Source organism: Centruroides vittatus, unplaced genomic scaffold, assembly GCF_030686945.1.
Source record: "Centruroides vittatus isolate TY-2023 unplaced genomic scaffold, ASM3068694v2 contig_1213, whole genome shotgun sequence".
Lineage (NCBI taxonomy): Eukaryota > Metazoa > Arthropoda > Arachnida > Scorpiones > Buthidae > Centruroides > Centruroides vittatus.
In genome coordinates this window covers 2,232,880-2,249,521 of record NW_027120776.1, presented here as the reverse complement: position 1 = coordinate 2,249,521, position 16,642 = coordinate 2,232,880, and the positions used below count along the sequence as shown (strand labels likewise).

The following is a 16,642-nucleotide window of genomic DNA, read 5'->3' as shown; positions in this document are numbered from 1 at the left end:
TAGCGTGAAAGATCTTGAAATGAGCGGAAACAAACCGTTCCGAATAGTCTTGCAGGAAAACTGTCCATTTTGGAACAATTTATGCCCTAAAGACGAGCCAATAAGACTCGAAAAACACTTAAAAGATCCCAATAAATCACAATTTTCTTATAATTTAATTAAAATCTATATAAAATATTTTGTATTATCTTTCTAAAAAAAAATACAAATGTTTGACTTATCGTACAGTCTTTCAAATCAAAGAATTCTGGATTTATTATATAATAAAAATTGAATTTGGTTTGCAAATACTGTTCGACACAATTTTTTCTTTCTTTTTCTTTTTTTTTTTTTTTACATAAACTTCAATCAAATATGATGAACCTTTATTGACAATTCCAGTGTATTCTTAGTTTGTCGACATGAAAATTGAATTTCAACTTTCAAATGCACCAGTGCAATAGAATAAATCCTGCCTTTGCAATTTGTAGACGATAATTCGGTTAATAAATCTTCCAAAATGTTTTTGTAAACTTATTTAAGTCAATGAACTAAATCAGAATTATTAATTGAAAAAAACGACGACGACGACAATGTTTCTTTACTAGATATATGCCCACGTTATCCAAACTGCGGATTTAAGCCGCACGATAGCATGCGCCTTCGACGATATCGAATACGACAGAATTCGTTTTATAATTAGAAAGTTTAGTAAATATTCTTGTTTTGTCATACAATCACTATGTTTAATTATCATTATTATGCAAATTACATTGCTCGAATTCATTAAAAGAATGTATATTAAGTAAATTCTGATTTGAGTGCATTTTTTAAACAGAATAAAGGAAATTACATTACGTATTGAGAAAAATATGATAATTTTATCAGGTGCTCTTCGTTTTGGAATTAGTATTAATTAATGATCGAAATTTATAAAAATTAAGCTTCTTTTTGAACTCGCCGAATAAATAACGCTTTAGGAAACGTATTTAAACTTGCCAAAAATACAAAATATTTGCAATTTATTTATAAAAGGAGAGCGGCTTCATTTATTCAATCATTCTAAATAATGAATAATGCCTAAAGTGTAGATTAAGAAAGAGCTCTCTTAAAATTCAAAATCGGTGCTTAAAGGATAACTATGCCCAATTTTCTAATATCTAAATAGGAGGTATGCATACTAAGTTCGAGGACAGAATTTATTATAGAAGTTTGGTTCAGAATCGGTTTTCAAAATAAACTTGTCTCTGATCTATACAAATCTTTGCTCTATTAATGTACGTACGCCTTCATAGAAGTATCTCTTTGGAATGCCGTTTAATTACCTCCGCAAAGTCTCTCGGTTTCCGAAATTGTCTCCATTCAAAGAAAATTTTACTTCGGGAAACAGGAACCCGTAACAGTATGGCGAGCCCAAACTGACTTCCTGTTTGCCAGATTAAAATTTGCTTTGTAGGGAAGACGATCTCAGTCGAGTTCGGGGAAACCAAGAGACCGTACGGAGGTAACTAAACGGCATTCCAAAGAGATATCTTAGGAGGACATATGTAAATTACTAGAGCATGCAAAAATTTATACAGGCAAGGAACAGTGTACTTTTAAAACTGATACTAAATTAAATCATTTCTTCTGCCAAAAGCTTTGTCAGATTTTTAGGCTCTTGTTAGGCTAATAATTTAATTGATCGATGTATAAAATTTGTCCTGACGATATTAATTATGAACATAATCACTTATTAGTCCGAGATGGCAGCTTTACCATCTACGTTTAGACTAAATTACAGAATTTTGTCATTTAAAAGCCTAAAAATCTGGCTTGTAAGTATCAACGTATTAATTTTAAGATTCAACAGCGATTCATATCACAAAGAAGTCTCCTCATAACTTAACGGTTTCTAGTTGCGTGCTTATGAAATACGTAATTTAGCAAATGTAAGGAAAAGAATTGATGATTACACTCTGTCAAAACATTATCAAATCATATTAATTCCGAATAACTGCATATTTTGCTCCTCTTTTCTCAGATATATTTTTGTTTGGGAACTTGCTCAAATTGCTTTAAGACTCTAAATATTAAAAATAAGAAAGAAAAATAAATGTGGAAAAAAATCCGACAAGTCTGTGGATGTGGACAATAATGGAATCTAACGACGAATAACATTAAACCCACCTAATGCTTACGCTCACAAACGTGCAAGATCAACCAGACATATTCACAAAATTAGCTTTGCATAATGATACAGAATACAGTACCATTAATACCATACAAACATCACAATATACAGCTTGTAAGAGATAACAAGAGATATCGTACCATCGAGAAATTAATTGGTATCCCAGATAACAAAAAAATCCATTACTCAGAACACGACAGATGTCGTCTCATCTTATCATGTCGACTGTAGAGTTACATTGCAGCCTCGTGTCTTCTCCTCTATACGATTCTTCCATTTGTTTAACGTGATAAAGAAAAAGGTTCATAAATCATTCTTCTATTCTTTCATATATCGGCGAACGTAATCTTACATCCAATATTTGTCAATAATAGTTTACCAATTTACATATTTGAACTAACAAATTATCGATAGATATCCTGACACCTTTGTTGTATTTTTAAACTTAGCATGGAAAATTGGATATTGATTGCCACATCGCTTTGTTGAAATGTAATATTCAAACTTAAATTTCAATATATTGCTTTATAAAACATTTAGTTTGACTATCGGCCGATCTTCGGTTGCTTCTAATATATATATGGTTGTATAATTTTTGTTTCATTCGACAACGATATACTATCGATATTATGGTGCAAGAACAGTTAGCCCGAAGATGACTGTTTAACTTATTCTTACCTTTAAATGAAATTCAAAAAAATAAATAATGAAGAGAATGAGGCTCTTAATTCTGGCAAAATTATTTGAAAACAGATGTTTTCAATCTGTTTAAGGCTGATGTTGGGCAGCATCTTTGAAATAAGCAACCAATTCGATTGGTGGAGTGTAGTACATTCTGCTTACGCCGTCCTACTGTTAATATCCGCGCACTGCCAGATCATGTGAAAAGTAGGTATTAGGTAAACAATACATGACGGTGTCGGCTATAAATAAGTTTGTTTGGCCGTAGGCTTTCGATGTCGAATGATACTACGATGTCACATTTGAAAGGGTTCTATATAAGACATTATGGTCACTTTTTGCACTCAAAAATCAACGGTTAGTGACATCGTATGCAAATGAAGAGGGCTGGGACCAAATCCACCAAAACATATCTGGGAAACCCCCCAAACTTGCATAGAGAGACCAATTTTGTGCAGAATGTTCACGCAAGTTGCGTGTGAGAGTTCTGGAGCAACTGTTGGCACAGGCTATGAGTTACAGTCACTTGCTATTCCCAAGCCAATGATCAACATAACATAACATTACATGGGCAGATAAATCAATTTTAATCTACTAGTTGAATGACTGTACTTAGATGTAGCAAGCATCAGGGAACAGTTCTTCCAAACAATATCACCCCAATGGAGAAATTTGGTGCAGATGGTATCAAAGTACTGGTGGATATTCTGGACTATTTTCCACTACCAACATTATGGCAGTAATTTGAGGAAGGACCCTATGTTTACCAGTAAGACACTACCACTCTGGTTCTAATGGAGTGATTTGCAGAAGTCGAATTGGCCAACCCAAAGCCTTCATCTCGATCCTACTCGGTATCTTTGGAATGGACCAGAAGTTGCACATATATGACGAATGACCATATCCGAGGAACAACGCCAAACTGGTAGTCATCAATAATTAAATATTTGATAAAATCAAAAGAAAATTTTAAAAATCTATAAACAACATTATACGAAAAATATCTCAGATAACGAACTCTTTGACAGATAATTATCCATTCAAAACAACTTGTTTTTACCACTTTTGAAATATTCTAGGGCAATGTAGTGAGATTTTCAAATATATTTTATAACCGGGGTGTTGGAAAATAAGTCCGAAATGAGAAATAAAGTACATTTGGGCAAGACTCGCATCCTCATAGTCTTTCGTCCATGGGACCGAAAATTCAAATTATTACATTAATTTATTCACAGAAGAAAGTTAATACAAATGTAGTTTATTCTTTACATACAAATAGTCTATAAAAATGTTGCAATCTGTAAAGTGATATGAATCATTCCTTTGGTTTTGTTTTGTTTAGTATTGTCGAATAGAGCAATGCAACACAAGGGCAATTGCCAGAGGGGGTACGTACATCCCGGGAGTTCTACAGAAAAATCGGTCCCTATTTATGTTAGAAACACAAAGAAAACCCGAAAAACTTTGATGTGGCTGGCCATCGGTTGGGCACGAATTCAGAACCAATTATTAGCGTTCGGTGATATTCAGCCACCGGTGGGTTAATCACGAACATTTGAGTCATAAAATTAAATCGAGATAGCGACAAATTATCAAAAAGTTTTATAAACAATTCTTTAAAAAATGATTCCAACTTCTCTTAATGGCACAGAGCAAAATCCTCTTGAATATTTAATAAATATGCATAAATATTTATTAGCTTCGGAAGAGATTAAAACTTTTCTTGATAAATTAAATTCATATAAATTTTAATTTATCAATTCTGATATTGAAATTATCGATTACAAATGTACTATTGAATTGTTATGTATAAATTTATTATGCTTATAACAATGAACTGTTCTTTGCATTCGTGATTTTGATTGAGTTTGAAACTTTATAAATGTTTAATTTTGCCATTTTTGTTGTTTAATTAAAGCAGATTATTTTTTATATTTGTGAGGAGTTGGGTCTGAGTAATTTGGCACCCATCTTATTGTAATTCTTTTTATAAAGGTAATTATGTAAATATATATAAAAAACATCCCAAAGCCCAATGTATTAATGCTAAACCAAACAATCGCCGTAATTAATAGGGCTATTTTTTGCTACTATTAATAATTAGATATTAAGTAATTTGGTATTAGAAGTAGACGTTAAGTGCCATCTTTAATACCAAATTATTTAATGTCTAATTATTAAAAATAGCTTGATTAATTATGGCAATCATTTGGTTTAGTAGTAATTGCGTAAAATAATTTCGACTGAAATTCCCGTATACAAAACATTTAAAATACAAAATTTGCACTTTTTATTTTTTGCAAACTTTACCTCAAAAATGCTTGCACGTTATTTCAAAACAACAGCTTGACATTTGTACGAGGAAAAGTCTTATGTGGCAATTTCTAACTTTATATTTTGTATAATCACATTCTTGCAGGAAGAAGAAAGGAGGTTCTAACGCTTACGTTAAACGTTTACATTGTAAGCATTACACGGATCTATTTCAAAATCATTTAAACACGATTTACGACAAAACAAACGGAAAAGAAACAAAATCCTCTTATAAGTAGCAATTTGGCAAAAAGGCAAATGCAATGAACTTTAACATTTGCTTTTCTGCCAAATTAGAACTTGATAAACATGTCAGCTGGCGTGTTGCTTTTAGAATGATGATGAGAAAGCATTTTTACAGACATAACAGAGGATTTCTTTGGATGTCGCGTACAAAAAGTTTATGCTACTATTACTTTACTTTGCCAAAAAGTGTATTTAAAATGTTATAACAAAGAAAGTAAAAATAAATATTTAATAACAAACTAGTTGATAAAATAAACAGGAAAGATAAAAGTTCTAACCAAAGTCAGAGCGTCTATCAGTTTAGTTTAGGAATAATTAGATGCTTAATGTTTTAAATAATAAATTTCCTGCAAAAGGGATGTAACAATAAACTTGTAGTGAAGATTTCTAATGAGATAATTAACTGTAATAAGAGATTAAGAATTTAACTGAAAATCTCCACACTGGAATAGAGCTACTTTGAGTTAATAGCTTAGCCCAATTCTAATTTGGAGACTTACGATAATTATACTAATAATAGTAATATTATTATTTATCCTACAATAGAAGTTTATATTACTGTTGCATTGATCTGAAAGACAAACCGAACGACAAACATAAAAATTATTTGAGTATTTACAGTTTTCTAAAAGTCGAGAGATGTTTTATTCCGTTTAACCGGTGGCGTAGCAATAAAATTCGGCATCTACGGTAAAAATAAGAAGTTCCTTCATACGAATTGCATACAGTTTAATTATAATTTATTTAATAAATAAAACAATAAAAGTTATTGGTATCTTCAATCGACCGGTGACTACAGTCGAGCGTACAACAATACGATCGACAGTGGTAAAATTTTGATTTTTTTTATTAAAATAGCAAAGCTCAAATAAAATTATTTGTAATCATTACCTGAAATGTTTAAAATTAAACTATACTTGATTAATTTTTTCAATGTGGGCCACACGAATCTTATATTTTTGATAGTAATATACTGAAAATAGCAGTCGTGTACTGTATACTTGTTTAAGTGGGCAATTTCAAATTTTTTATATAATGTACTGTACATATCTACGTATTCGTGTTATTAGTATGTTGCATAATAATTAACATTAAACATTTCCACGATACTAACTACAATATCACAAGAGATGAGAATTAATAACAATACATCGTACTTGTGATTATGACGCGTCATTAATCGTCATCTTAAATAAAAAACAAAAATATCAAGTTCGATATCAAATCTGTTTTAAAATTTTACAGTTAGCTTTGACGGACAATTTCACGGTCGTAAATAGACCATTCATTTGAAAAATCCAGTTTCGCTATGCCAATCAACATATCGTTTCTGTATCATTTGTACAATAATTCTGGAAATTAAGCCTTATATATAGTTCTGCTATACAAGATTTCAATGCTTCGATACTCCAGTGACATTTAACATAAGGCATTAAATGCTAAAATGTCATCTGAATAAGGGTCGATATTATTAAATGATATAATATTGATGTATGAAGATATAAAAATTGAATTTTTACTACATCCACAAATAATACATAATCCACTCACATATAAAACTGATTAGTCCTTTAAATTGAACAGTTAGAATTGAAAGTAACTCGATTCTGCCGATCTTTGCACATTTCTCGGAGTATGCCGATTCTAAAGGAATTTAATCCACATTAAAATATGATATTGTTATACACAGGTAAACATTTATATACAATACATTCTCTACATGTATTTTATAATAATAATTTTCATTTTATATTTTAATGACGACATTATCACAAATAACTGGTTGGACAAATAAAATTGTTAATCTGTTTTATTCCAAAGTATAATAATACATTTTGCCTTTACGGGTAATTTAAATGTAACTATTTAAATCAAAGGTTCCCGATCTGGTCGCTAGCGACTCCGAAGGGCCCAATTGGTTTACGTGGGCAAATTATTGCGGGTTTCAAGGTCGCAAATAAATTTATATATTTTTTATTACATTTAAAAATATTATAAAAGAAATGACTGATATATCTTTAATTTCAGTAAAATAAAATACACAATTTTGAATTTATAAAATTTACCGGGTAAACATTTTATATGGAAACTTTGTAATAACACTGAATGAAATTTTTATTTCATTATACACTAAGTGTAAATATACAAGTGACCCAAAAGTCGATTAATTGGATATAAAAGTGCTCCCCTACTTACAAATAGATTAGTTCCCGAGGTTTCGTCGTAAGTCAAAAACTAACCTAGAAAGTACATTTGTACACAGAATAACTTCATATTTTTAGTGTTTGATTCTATGACGTACTTAACGTATACATTATGCTTGTTTACCCACTCGCTACTGCTTAATAGTGGGTGTTTCAAATGCAGTTTTTTCATTTAAGGCACTTAGTTTTTATAATGTTCAGTATAGTTTCCATGATGATAAATGCAAGAAGTTTGGCTCTATCTCCAATGCTACATTTACTTCATTTTGGATGCATTTTTGAAGAACTAATTGTAAAAGTTTATAAAAATTGCAAACAATGGCTTTACTCCGACACCACCTTGCAAGCAACAATGGAACCTCAGAATTCATGCAGAGAAGAAAAAGAAAATGACAATACGTGATAGAAATAAGCCCATGTTATTTATCATTGGCCAGAAACTGACTTCAACATCACCCCACGAGTGGCAAGAGAACTTCACAATCTGCTTGAAATTTAAATTTTAGACCTACGGTTGAACTGTTCGTAAGTTGAATGCTTGTAAGTAAGCAATCTCCCATACAGGATCTTCCAAAATAAATGCTACCATTTTAAATTATTTTAATTATTATCTGAGAAGTATGCGGAGTACACCGATCGATAGAGTGACTTCTCGAGTTTCGTCTTCTATCTGCATTCAAACATTTTGTCTTCTACCACCATAAACAAAGATGGCGACGCTGCAACAGAGAAGGAGTTTTGTGTTCTGCAGAATCATTCGTCACTGTGCAACACAAGTAATCTGCAGGAACTATAGAATTGTGGTTTCTGAGGGAAGAGTGACAATGGATATGCCATAGTGAGTGTAGGAAAAATTTGAGTATCTATCTATTGAATGTGAGGTGTGACAAGAGGGGCACACATTGAGAAATTGGACAGTTTTCCAATGTTTTAATGTATATTACAATATTCTCAAATAATAATTAACATAATTACAATAATTTAAAATGGTAGCATTTCTTAACAATATTAAAACTAATCTGGAATAATGGAAAATGAATTGGCCGAATCAGGAATAATTAGTTCTGATTCAGTCACTTCATTAAGTGACCAAATCTCAATTAATTGACTTTTGGAACACCCAATATTTCGATAAACTAATCTAGTTTTCATTTTTAATTTGTGTATTAAAATTATCCATTCCTATCTCATATATGTATATAAATAAGAAAGTGATTTCTTCTCCTTTTTGAGCTTTGCTTAATAAATATTTTTAAAATCACTCTAAAAATTTATTTAATCTGATTGTGTGGTTCTAGTTGGAAATCATCATTTAATCTTAACAATTTTTAATGTTCAACGTTTATTTTAAAATCATTTAAATAGGTAATCAAAAATAAGTAAAAAAAAAACATGTTAATATATCATAACTTCAAAAAATAAAATAAAACATTAGTTTTAAATTATAAAAAGTAACATACGAATGCAGTATATTTACAGTAGACATATATTCATTGTATTAACAGATTTCAACCTAAATTGTTACCGTATTCTATTCTCTTTTTTGTCGGCATTATATTTTCTTAATTTATTAAAAATGGATAAGTGTAACATTGACGAGAAGAAACAAAGTTAAAACGACAGTATTTAATTAATAGCATGTGTAATGTTTAACTGTAAGTGAAGTTCTTTAAAGATAGAGAAAGAGAAGTTAAAACTATACTTACAAAGTAATGTTTTATCACTGCAAACACTTTTTCATAAATTATTTCAATTTCTCATAAATATAATTTTAGTCAAAGAATTCTCATAAGTTATAGAAAGTCAAAGAACAATGATTATCATTACACTATTATAATTTTTTATTAATCGAATTATCACATAATACTGTTTGTAAATTTTTTAAAAATCTTCAATTTAAGTAGCAGTTAATAGTACGAGGGGTGTCCGATATTAAAGGTACAAGCAAAAATTACATTAACATTTACAATTAATGAAAATATTTAATACATTTACATACTTTTGTTTATTTCTCATTATCTGGACTATACTCCACACGTCAAATCAAACCAAATTGTGGTTGGCATAGCAGAGGTCCTGCAACATCCTCCATTTAGTCCAGATTTAGCCCCCTCAGATTTTCATTTATTTGAACCTTTAAAGAAATTTTTGGCAGGGAAACACTTTGCAGATCAAGAGGAATTGCAAGACACCATTCTGGACTACTTCACGCAACTTAACAAGCAACAGTACCATAAAGGGATAAATGTCTCAAAATTTAAAGAAATTATGTCGAGAAATAAACAAAAGTATGTAGTTTTTGTGGAATGCATTAAATATTTTCTTTAATTAGAAATGTTAATGTAACTTTTGCTTGTACCTTTAATATTGGATACCTCTCGTATATTTTAAATATATTAATTAATAAATAAATTGTATAATTTTCTTCAATTTTGTAATGTTAACGTAAGTAATATTTATTACCGTAAATGAGAGTTTGCGATTCAGTTGCCATTGATCTGAAGGGTCAATCGATTTATTCGGGAGTTTGTCGTCAAATTAATTTTATTCGTACATAAAAATAAATTCCTGTATCTGGTGTGATACTACACGCTAGTATAAGCTGAGTAGGATGCACTTCACCAACATAATTATAATAGTAAATAATGAAAATTCATATATCTTTAAATTTTAGTGAAGTAAAAGCATAGAATCATGTTTATTAAAAAAAATTATTACTATTCCTATCTGATTATTTTATTTCATTTTATTTATAATTTTTTCTTATTCTCTATCAGTATAGAAAGAGTTGGTAAATTAAATCTAATTTTGGAAAAGGGTCAATAAGAAAATAGATTAGGAACCCTTTGCTCTAAATCAAATCATGTGAAATGAACTATAAAGCGAGATGTTTGTGAATCGTGTTCTTTGATGTCATAATCTTCTAGTTTAAACTTCCGACATAAGGGAATAATCAACTAAAAAAAATTGCGAAAAATACTTATTTGTGTAAAATAAATAAATTAGTGTAAAGTCTTTCCTTCGTCAAACTTTATTGTAGGAAAATTTTGAAAATTCTTACCGTAAAAATTCCTCGTGTTGAGGGATTAATTGAGAAGGATGAGGAATACTGCCACCCATGTGAGCGTATCGCTCGCGCTCCAACAGCATTTGTCGTTGTATCTGCTCTTGGTGAGCTAACTGAGCTGATAACTGAAAATAAAAGCACGGTTTTAATTAATATGCAATTTATAAATGCTCACGTGAAATTTTAAAACTAATTTTTTATTTAAAAAAAAATTGAAATTAACTTACTATAATTATCTTCGTATGAAAACAAATTTAGTTGTACATACCTTTACATTAAATGTTCCAAAAAATTCATGAATTAATATATATTAAATTATTAACTAATTTTTAATATTCTTGATTTATTTACATTATTCTTAATTCTGTAATTTTCAAACATCGAATTTTTACTTTAAGGAAAGCAAATAATTATTCAGAAAGAATAATTTTGAATTAGGATGCAGGATTTCATCTTTTCAAAAACTTCAAATAAAAATTGCCATAGAATTTTTCACTGCTTAAATTTCATTTGAAAAACACTGCTGTTAAAATTACTTGTATTTGAAGCAATTAATTATTTAGAAATACCTGATGAGCCAGTTGATCTTCATATTGTGGCCTCAGCATTCCAGATTGAGGATGCAACAGCTCAGATCTTTGCAGAATACCTGGTCGTGGTCCTGTATATCCAGCAGGAGGTAGTAATGGGTGAGGTCCAGATGCAGGATGGCCAGAAGGATCAACTCCTGTATGAGAAGATACTCCCATAGCAGCAGCTGCTGCTGCTGCAACAGATACAGGATCATGTGGGTGTAAATGAAGATGAGTGTGGGCATGAGCATGTGTATGAGCATGGGTATGTAGTTCAGGGGTGATACCTGCCATTTGGAGACGAAGTAGAGGATCTGTGCCCAACATCAGACGTTCAGAATGTACCCGTTCTGCCGATAGGCGATCAATGGCAACTTCCGGACCCGAAAGTGACGTTGCGATACCTAATCGTTCTAGTCGTTCTCTGTCATTCGGAGGATAGAGTCCAAAGGGAGGAGGTATTCCCGAAGATGGACCCGCAACCATGTTGGGTGCGGGTCCACCCGGCATTGCACTGTAGCGTCTTTGCAATTCTAACCAATGAGGATCAAATGCACCGCCAGCTACTGCACCGGCCATTCCAGGAGGAAGACGTGATTTCAGTTCAAATTCTGCTTTTAACTTGTCCTGCAAGTCACGTTCCCTTTTCTCTCTTTCTAATTCTAATTCAAACCTATGAATAATATAAGATAAATTTTAGTTCATTTAAAATTGGTTAAATACTTTCAAAAACAATAATAAATTATATTTTTATATAGGAATTACCTCTTAAACAGAAACTAAGAAAATTAGCAAAGTTTTACAAACTTTTAATTAATATAAAACTCTTAAATATGAACAAATTGAAATTAAATCATTTAATTGCCTAAATAATAAATAAAAATATGAATATATTTATAAATATTTACATGATATAAATTAGTTAATAAAGTCACCAACAACAATAAATGGTAGAAATTCTTTTAAAAACATGCGAAAGAATTTTTACATAAAGCACAGTTGAAATTGCAAATTTTTAAAATTAGTTCTGTTGTTAAAAAGTGTATGGATATAACGAAATGAGAGCCTCACATACGGTACATGTGCTATTTGTTGTATGGTTAATAATAGAACTAGTGAATTCATGTAAAAGTGCTATTCCATGTTTTTATTAAAATTTCTATTGTTTGATGTTTTGGGTAACTCTTATTAACAAGTACAGTAAAAGTGTTTATTCTTAACTGTACAATTTTACATTATTGTTGTATTTGCTACATAAAGTTTAATAGAAAGCAATAATTACAATATCTTGATATTTATTTATTGAAAAATTTTGAATGCATATATTTAGAAAAGTCAAATTATAATATAATATTTAATTATTAAATAAAACTGCCAAGAAAACAATGAATTATAAAAAAAGTATTCTCATAATTGGAAGAAACAATAAATGTCTTCGTATTTGTCTTTTTCGACACCTCAGGAACACAACAGTCTTTACAGTGAAGGTAACCTTTTATTCGAGGCTGCTCATCCACTTTGATATTAATTAATAAATAAAATTGCCAATCACTGGCAATTTTGTTTATTAATTAATATATTTTTATATTGTGCCACTGCTCAGGAATTTTTAAGTGCTTTTGCATATTGAGGTAGATGAGTAGCCTCAAATAAAGGACTCCACTATAGAGACTGGCGTGTTCCTTAGATGTTCAAATCGGCAAAATATGAAGACATTTATTTTTCTTCCAATTATGTAAATACTTTTTATAATACTTAATTTATCCAAAGAATTACTACTTTATATAGTTTATTTTTCTAAATTAATGCATATAAACTTATTTACAGTAACAAATACAACAAAGACAAAATATCCTAAGTAAATATAATTAAAAATATTTGCGATTATCTAATAAATATGCAATTAAAAACACGTAATATATGATCTGTTTTGCTTTTTAATCGGTTAAAATTCAAAGTATACGTTACCTTTCCCTTGCTGCAGCACCGTACATTCCTGATGACAACTGATAATGAAGAATAGGATCTATTCCGTGAGGTAACATTCCTAATGGGATACCGGCGTTCCCAACGGAAGGTATAGGTCCTCCGACAGACGTTCTCGTATAGCATGGCGAAAACGTAGCGTGCGGTCGTGCATATTCGCTCAACTGCCTTAATGCCGGGGTATCGTGACAGCTACGAGGAGGGATGCGATCGAATGGACTGAGATGATTATCACCGTGTGAGATGGAACCAGACTTACAATCCAGGCCAATACCCCTTTCCGAGACCCCGAGTTTCTAAAAATAAATAAAAAAATTTTTTAATTAATATTTTGTCTTAAATAAATGCAATGAAATATATTTTTACATGCAGAAAAAATTTATACCAGTGCTATCATGTATAGTATTATTATAAATTATTATATATTACAATTCTAATGGATAAATACTAAAGTTTTCTAATGAAGGACTATATAAAAATATATAACTGAATTAAAAATCAAAAGTTTAGAAACAAATCTAAAATAAAATATGGCGGTCAAAAAGTTATCTACTAGTTTAATGCTGTATTATCAGTACAACTAAACAATGATACACACAAATCATACTGGAATTAATGTTGAAACTAAAATTTTCATACCCAATTGTATGCAAGATAATTTAGGTAACAATTTCTCAACCTGTGGTTTACAAATCCACAAATGTGTTAGTGAAAATACTTGAGTTCTCAGAAGAAAGTAATTTATTATATCATGGAATAAAAAGGCTTCTTGTAATACTTAACTTCATTAAAAACACCCACTAAAGTTTAAATTAAAAAAAAATATAGCCCCATCCACCCTTGTCTAGTGTAATAAATATCAATCAGCAAATTCGAGTTTTAAAAAGGACGTGTTAAGCAAAATTATAAATTTGAGAAAACCTTTAATAATCTAACATCGATAACATTTTTCAAAATATCTTTTAACCCGCTCCAAATCCCCCATAATTACGCTTCATAACAATTGATTTATGACAGGTTTTAATGAACTAATCTAAGAATGAAAACAAAGTGCAAAACATTATAAATTGTGTAACGAAAAAGTTAACTTCTGAATAAATCTTTTTCCAGTTTATTAATATTTCATAACGTTCGGAAAATTTATTCGGAGACAATTTAATAAATTTGTACTTTTCTAAAAGATTGAAGGATTTATTAATAAATAATACATAAATAAACCTGCTTTCCTCCTTTTCAGTCATACAGTTTTATGGTTGCAGATTAATAACAGGATATATCATTTTTATACAATAAAATATATCTATTTTAAATATTAATAATTCAGCAATTCTAAAAACACATCATTCTCTAATTAATAGTTTTAATCAATTAAAAAATTTTAGTTTGCAAAACTGATCTTTAAAAATTTGGAAATGATAGTTCATTAGAAACAACATTCAATTAAAAACAGTTAAATAGAATAGTAAACATTTTCAAGGATTTAATTGTTTTTTAAGATTATTTTGCTTGTCTATAATTTTTCATGTTGTACATCTAATCCTTTAAATGTGTACCCGTGGTGTACCTGAATACCCAACATTCAGAACTAACTCAAATACCATTCAAATCTGCATTTGAAAGCATTTATGTTCAATATGTTCATCCTCAACTTATATCCTGATTGTCCTTAATCACATTCCAGAGTCCAACTTCTCATTCTGAAGAATGTCTCTTGGAATAAAATGATTTCAATCCAATAGATGACTCAAGTTCCTCCAAATTCTTTAGACCGTTTTTGTACATTCTACCCTTGAGATATTTCTGCGAAAAGAAATCTAGGCAATTCAGATCTAGAGAGTATGTGGTTCGGTAGATTCCCTTTGACAGCACAAAGATTGTTGAAGTTAAGAACATATTGAACGGAGTGTAATTAAACGCTAATTTTAATATTCAATTGTAATAAAATACTAAACTTGGTAGATAGGTTTAGGGCCCCTCTGTACTTACCATCATTGTAATAGTGCTAAATTTAATATCTCATCTAAAAATACTTGCATATATTTAAATATTTCATTAATGTAGATGAATATTTCTCAGCACATTTAACAGATCTGTGTAACTAATACCAAATAATTCAGTAAAATGTTTATCTTGTATAATTTTAAGTTTGTAAGATTTTATATATATTATTAATGATTTCAGGAATATAGATTTAGAAAAACAAATAACAAATACTAACAAAAATAATTTTAATATATAACTTAAGCTGTTACAATTTTTAACTTTTTCTCTAATAAATATTATCTGGCATGGAAAAAAAAATCAATTTTTTTTTATAAATTATTCCTTGAAATTTGTATTTTAAGAAATGTTTTTTGATTTGTTTTTCCAAAGGAGGAGTTAGTCAGTACTTGGAAAGTTATCACGTTTGTGACACTAATGAAACAGATTTGTATGTTTATTCCATGTTATTCATTTACTACAAAAACAAAACCTTCAAGAGCACATGTGGACCACTTGTGTAAGCCAACAAATTTCTTCCACAAAACTTCATTGATTAAAAAAAAACTTCCTGAAATAATTGCATTTTGAGTCTATCACATTTCAATGCTTTAGTTGTCTGACCTATTTTAAACTTCTTCGCTTGGTTGTAATGTCAACAAGCAAAAGTGGAACTCTGGTAAATTACAACTGTAATTCCATGTGACTAAATTGCAACTTTCCCAATTTTTTTTTTTTTTTTTTTTTTCAATTTAGAATTCTTAAGTATTTTAAATTAATTGTATTTTTCTGTAAGGTCTTTTATAATTCTACATTCAGTGAAACCATTTTTAATAAATATCATTTGCAAATATTTATAGAAAACAAATTTTTAAATTGCCGATGGTACCATTTGTATATTTTTTTCATTTTCTGTACTTTTCAGTGCTAAACAATTTCTTTTAAATCATTCTGTACAGGATTTTTGTTAAACACTTTCATAATATTATGATCATTTCTTAATAAAGGAGAGCTTTTTTAACTATCGTCAAGTATACTGATAAAATTAATAAATAATGTGTTAATAATATTAAGTTAATAAATATAATAAATAAATATTTTGGAATTTGTGCACGGTATATATTGTACATACATGCAGAGATATTTTTAAATTCAGTGTTTCGTAAACAAAATTTAAATTTTTAACTTACCGCTTTATTTTCCTCCCTCTCTTTCTCGGCAGCTTTTCTTGCCCGTTCCTCTCGCTTTCTTGCCAAGCAAGAATCAGGAACGGGTTTGAAAGTGAGGTCAGTTCTTGCACAAGAATTACAGTCGCCACGATTCCAATGCCGTAAAAATCTAAACAAATTCAACAAAATACTAATTAATCTCTCTTTTTGATCATTTTATAAAGTTGGCTTAAAAACGGTAATGGATTATTATTTAAAAATTCTTTACATTT

At 29.8% G+C, this 16,642-nt stretch overlaps 1 protein-coding gene across 8 annotated transcripts in view; it reads right to left on the bottom strand.

Moving 5' to 3' along the window:
- Window positions 1-16,642, bottom strand: part of LOC136986462 (arginine-glutamic acid dipeptide repeats protein-like) — a 91,644-nt gene that overhangs the window by 7,714 nt on the left and 67,288 nt on the right. For 7 of the 8 annotated variants that reach the window (XM_067284001.1, XM_067283996.1, XM_067284011.1 and 4 more), the window contains 4 exons: window positions 16,392-16,539; window positions 13,204-13,517; window positions 11,233-11,908; window positions 10,658-10,788 (listed from right to left, as the gene is read on the bottom strand). In XM_067284001.1, coding sequence (XP_067140102.1) covers window positions 10,658-10,788; window positions 11,233-11,908; window positions 13,204-13,517; window positions 16,392-16,539 — 1,269 coding nt within the window. The remainder of the gene's footprint in view (window positions 1-10,657; window positions 10,789-11,232; window positions 11,909-13,203; window positions 13,518-16,391; window positions 16,540-16,642) is intronic. The other variant, XM_067284018.1, reaches the window with a different exon arrangement.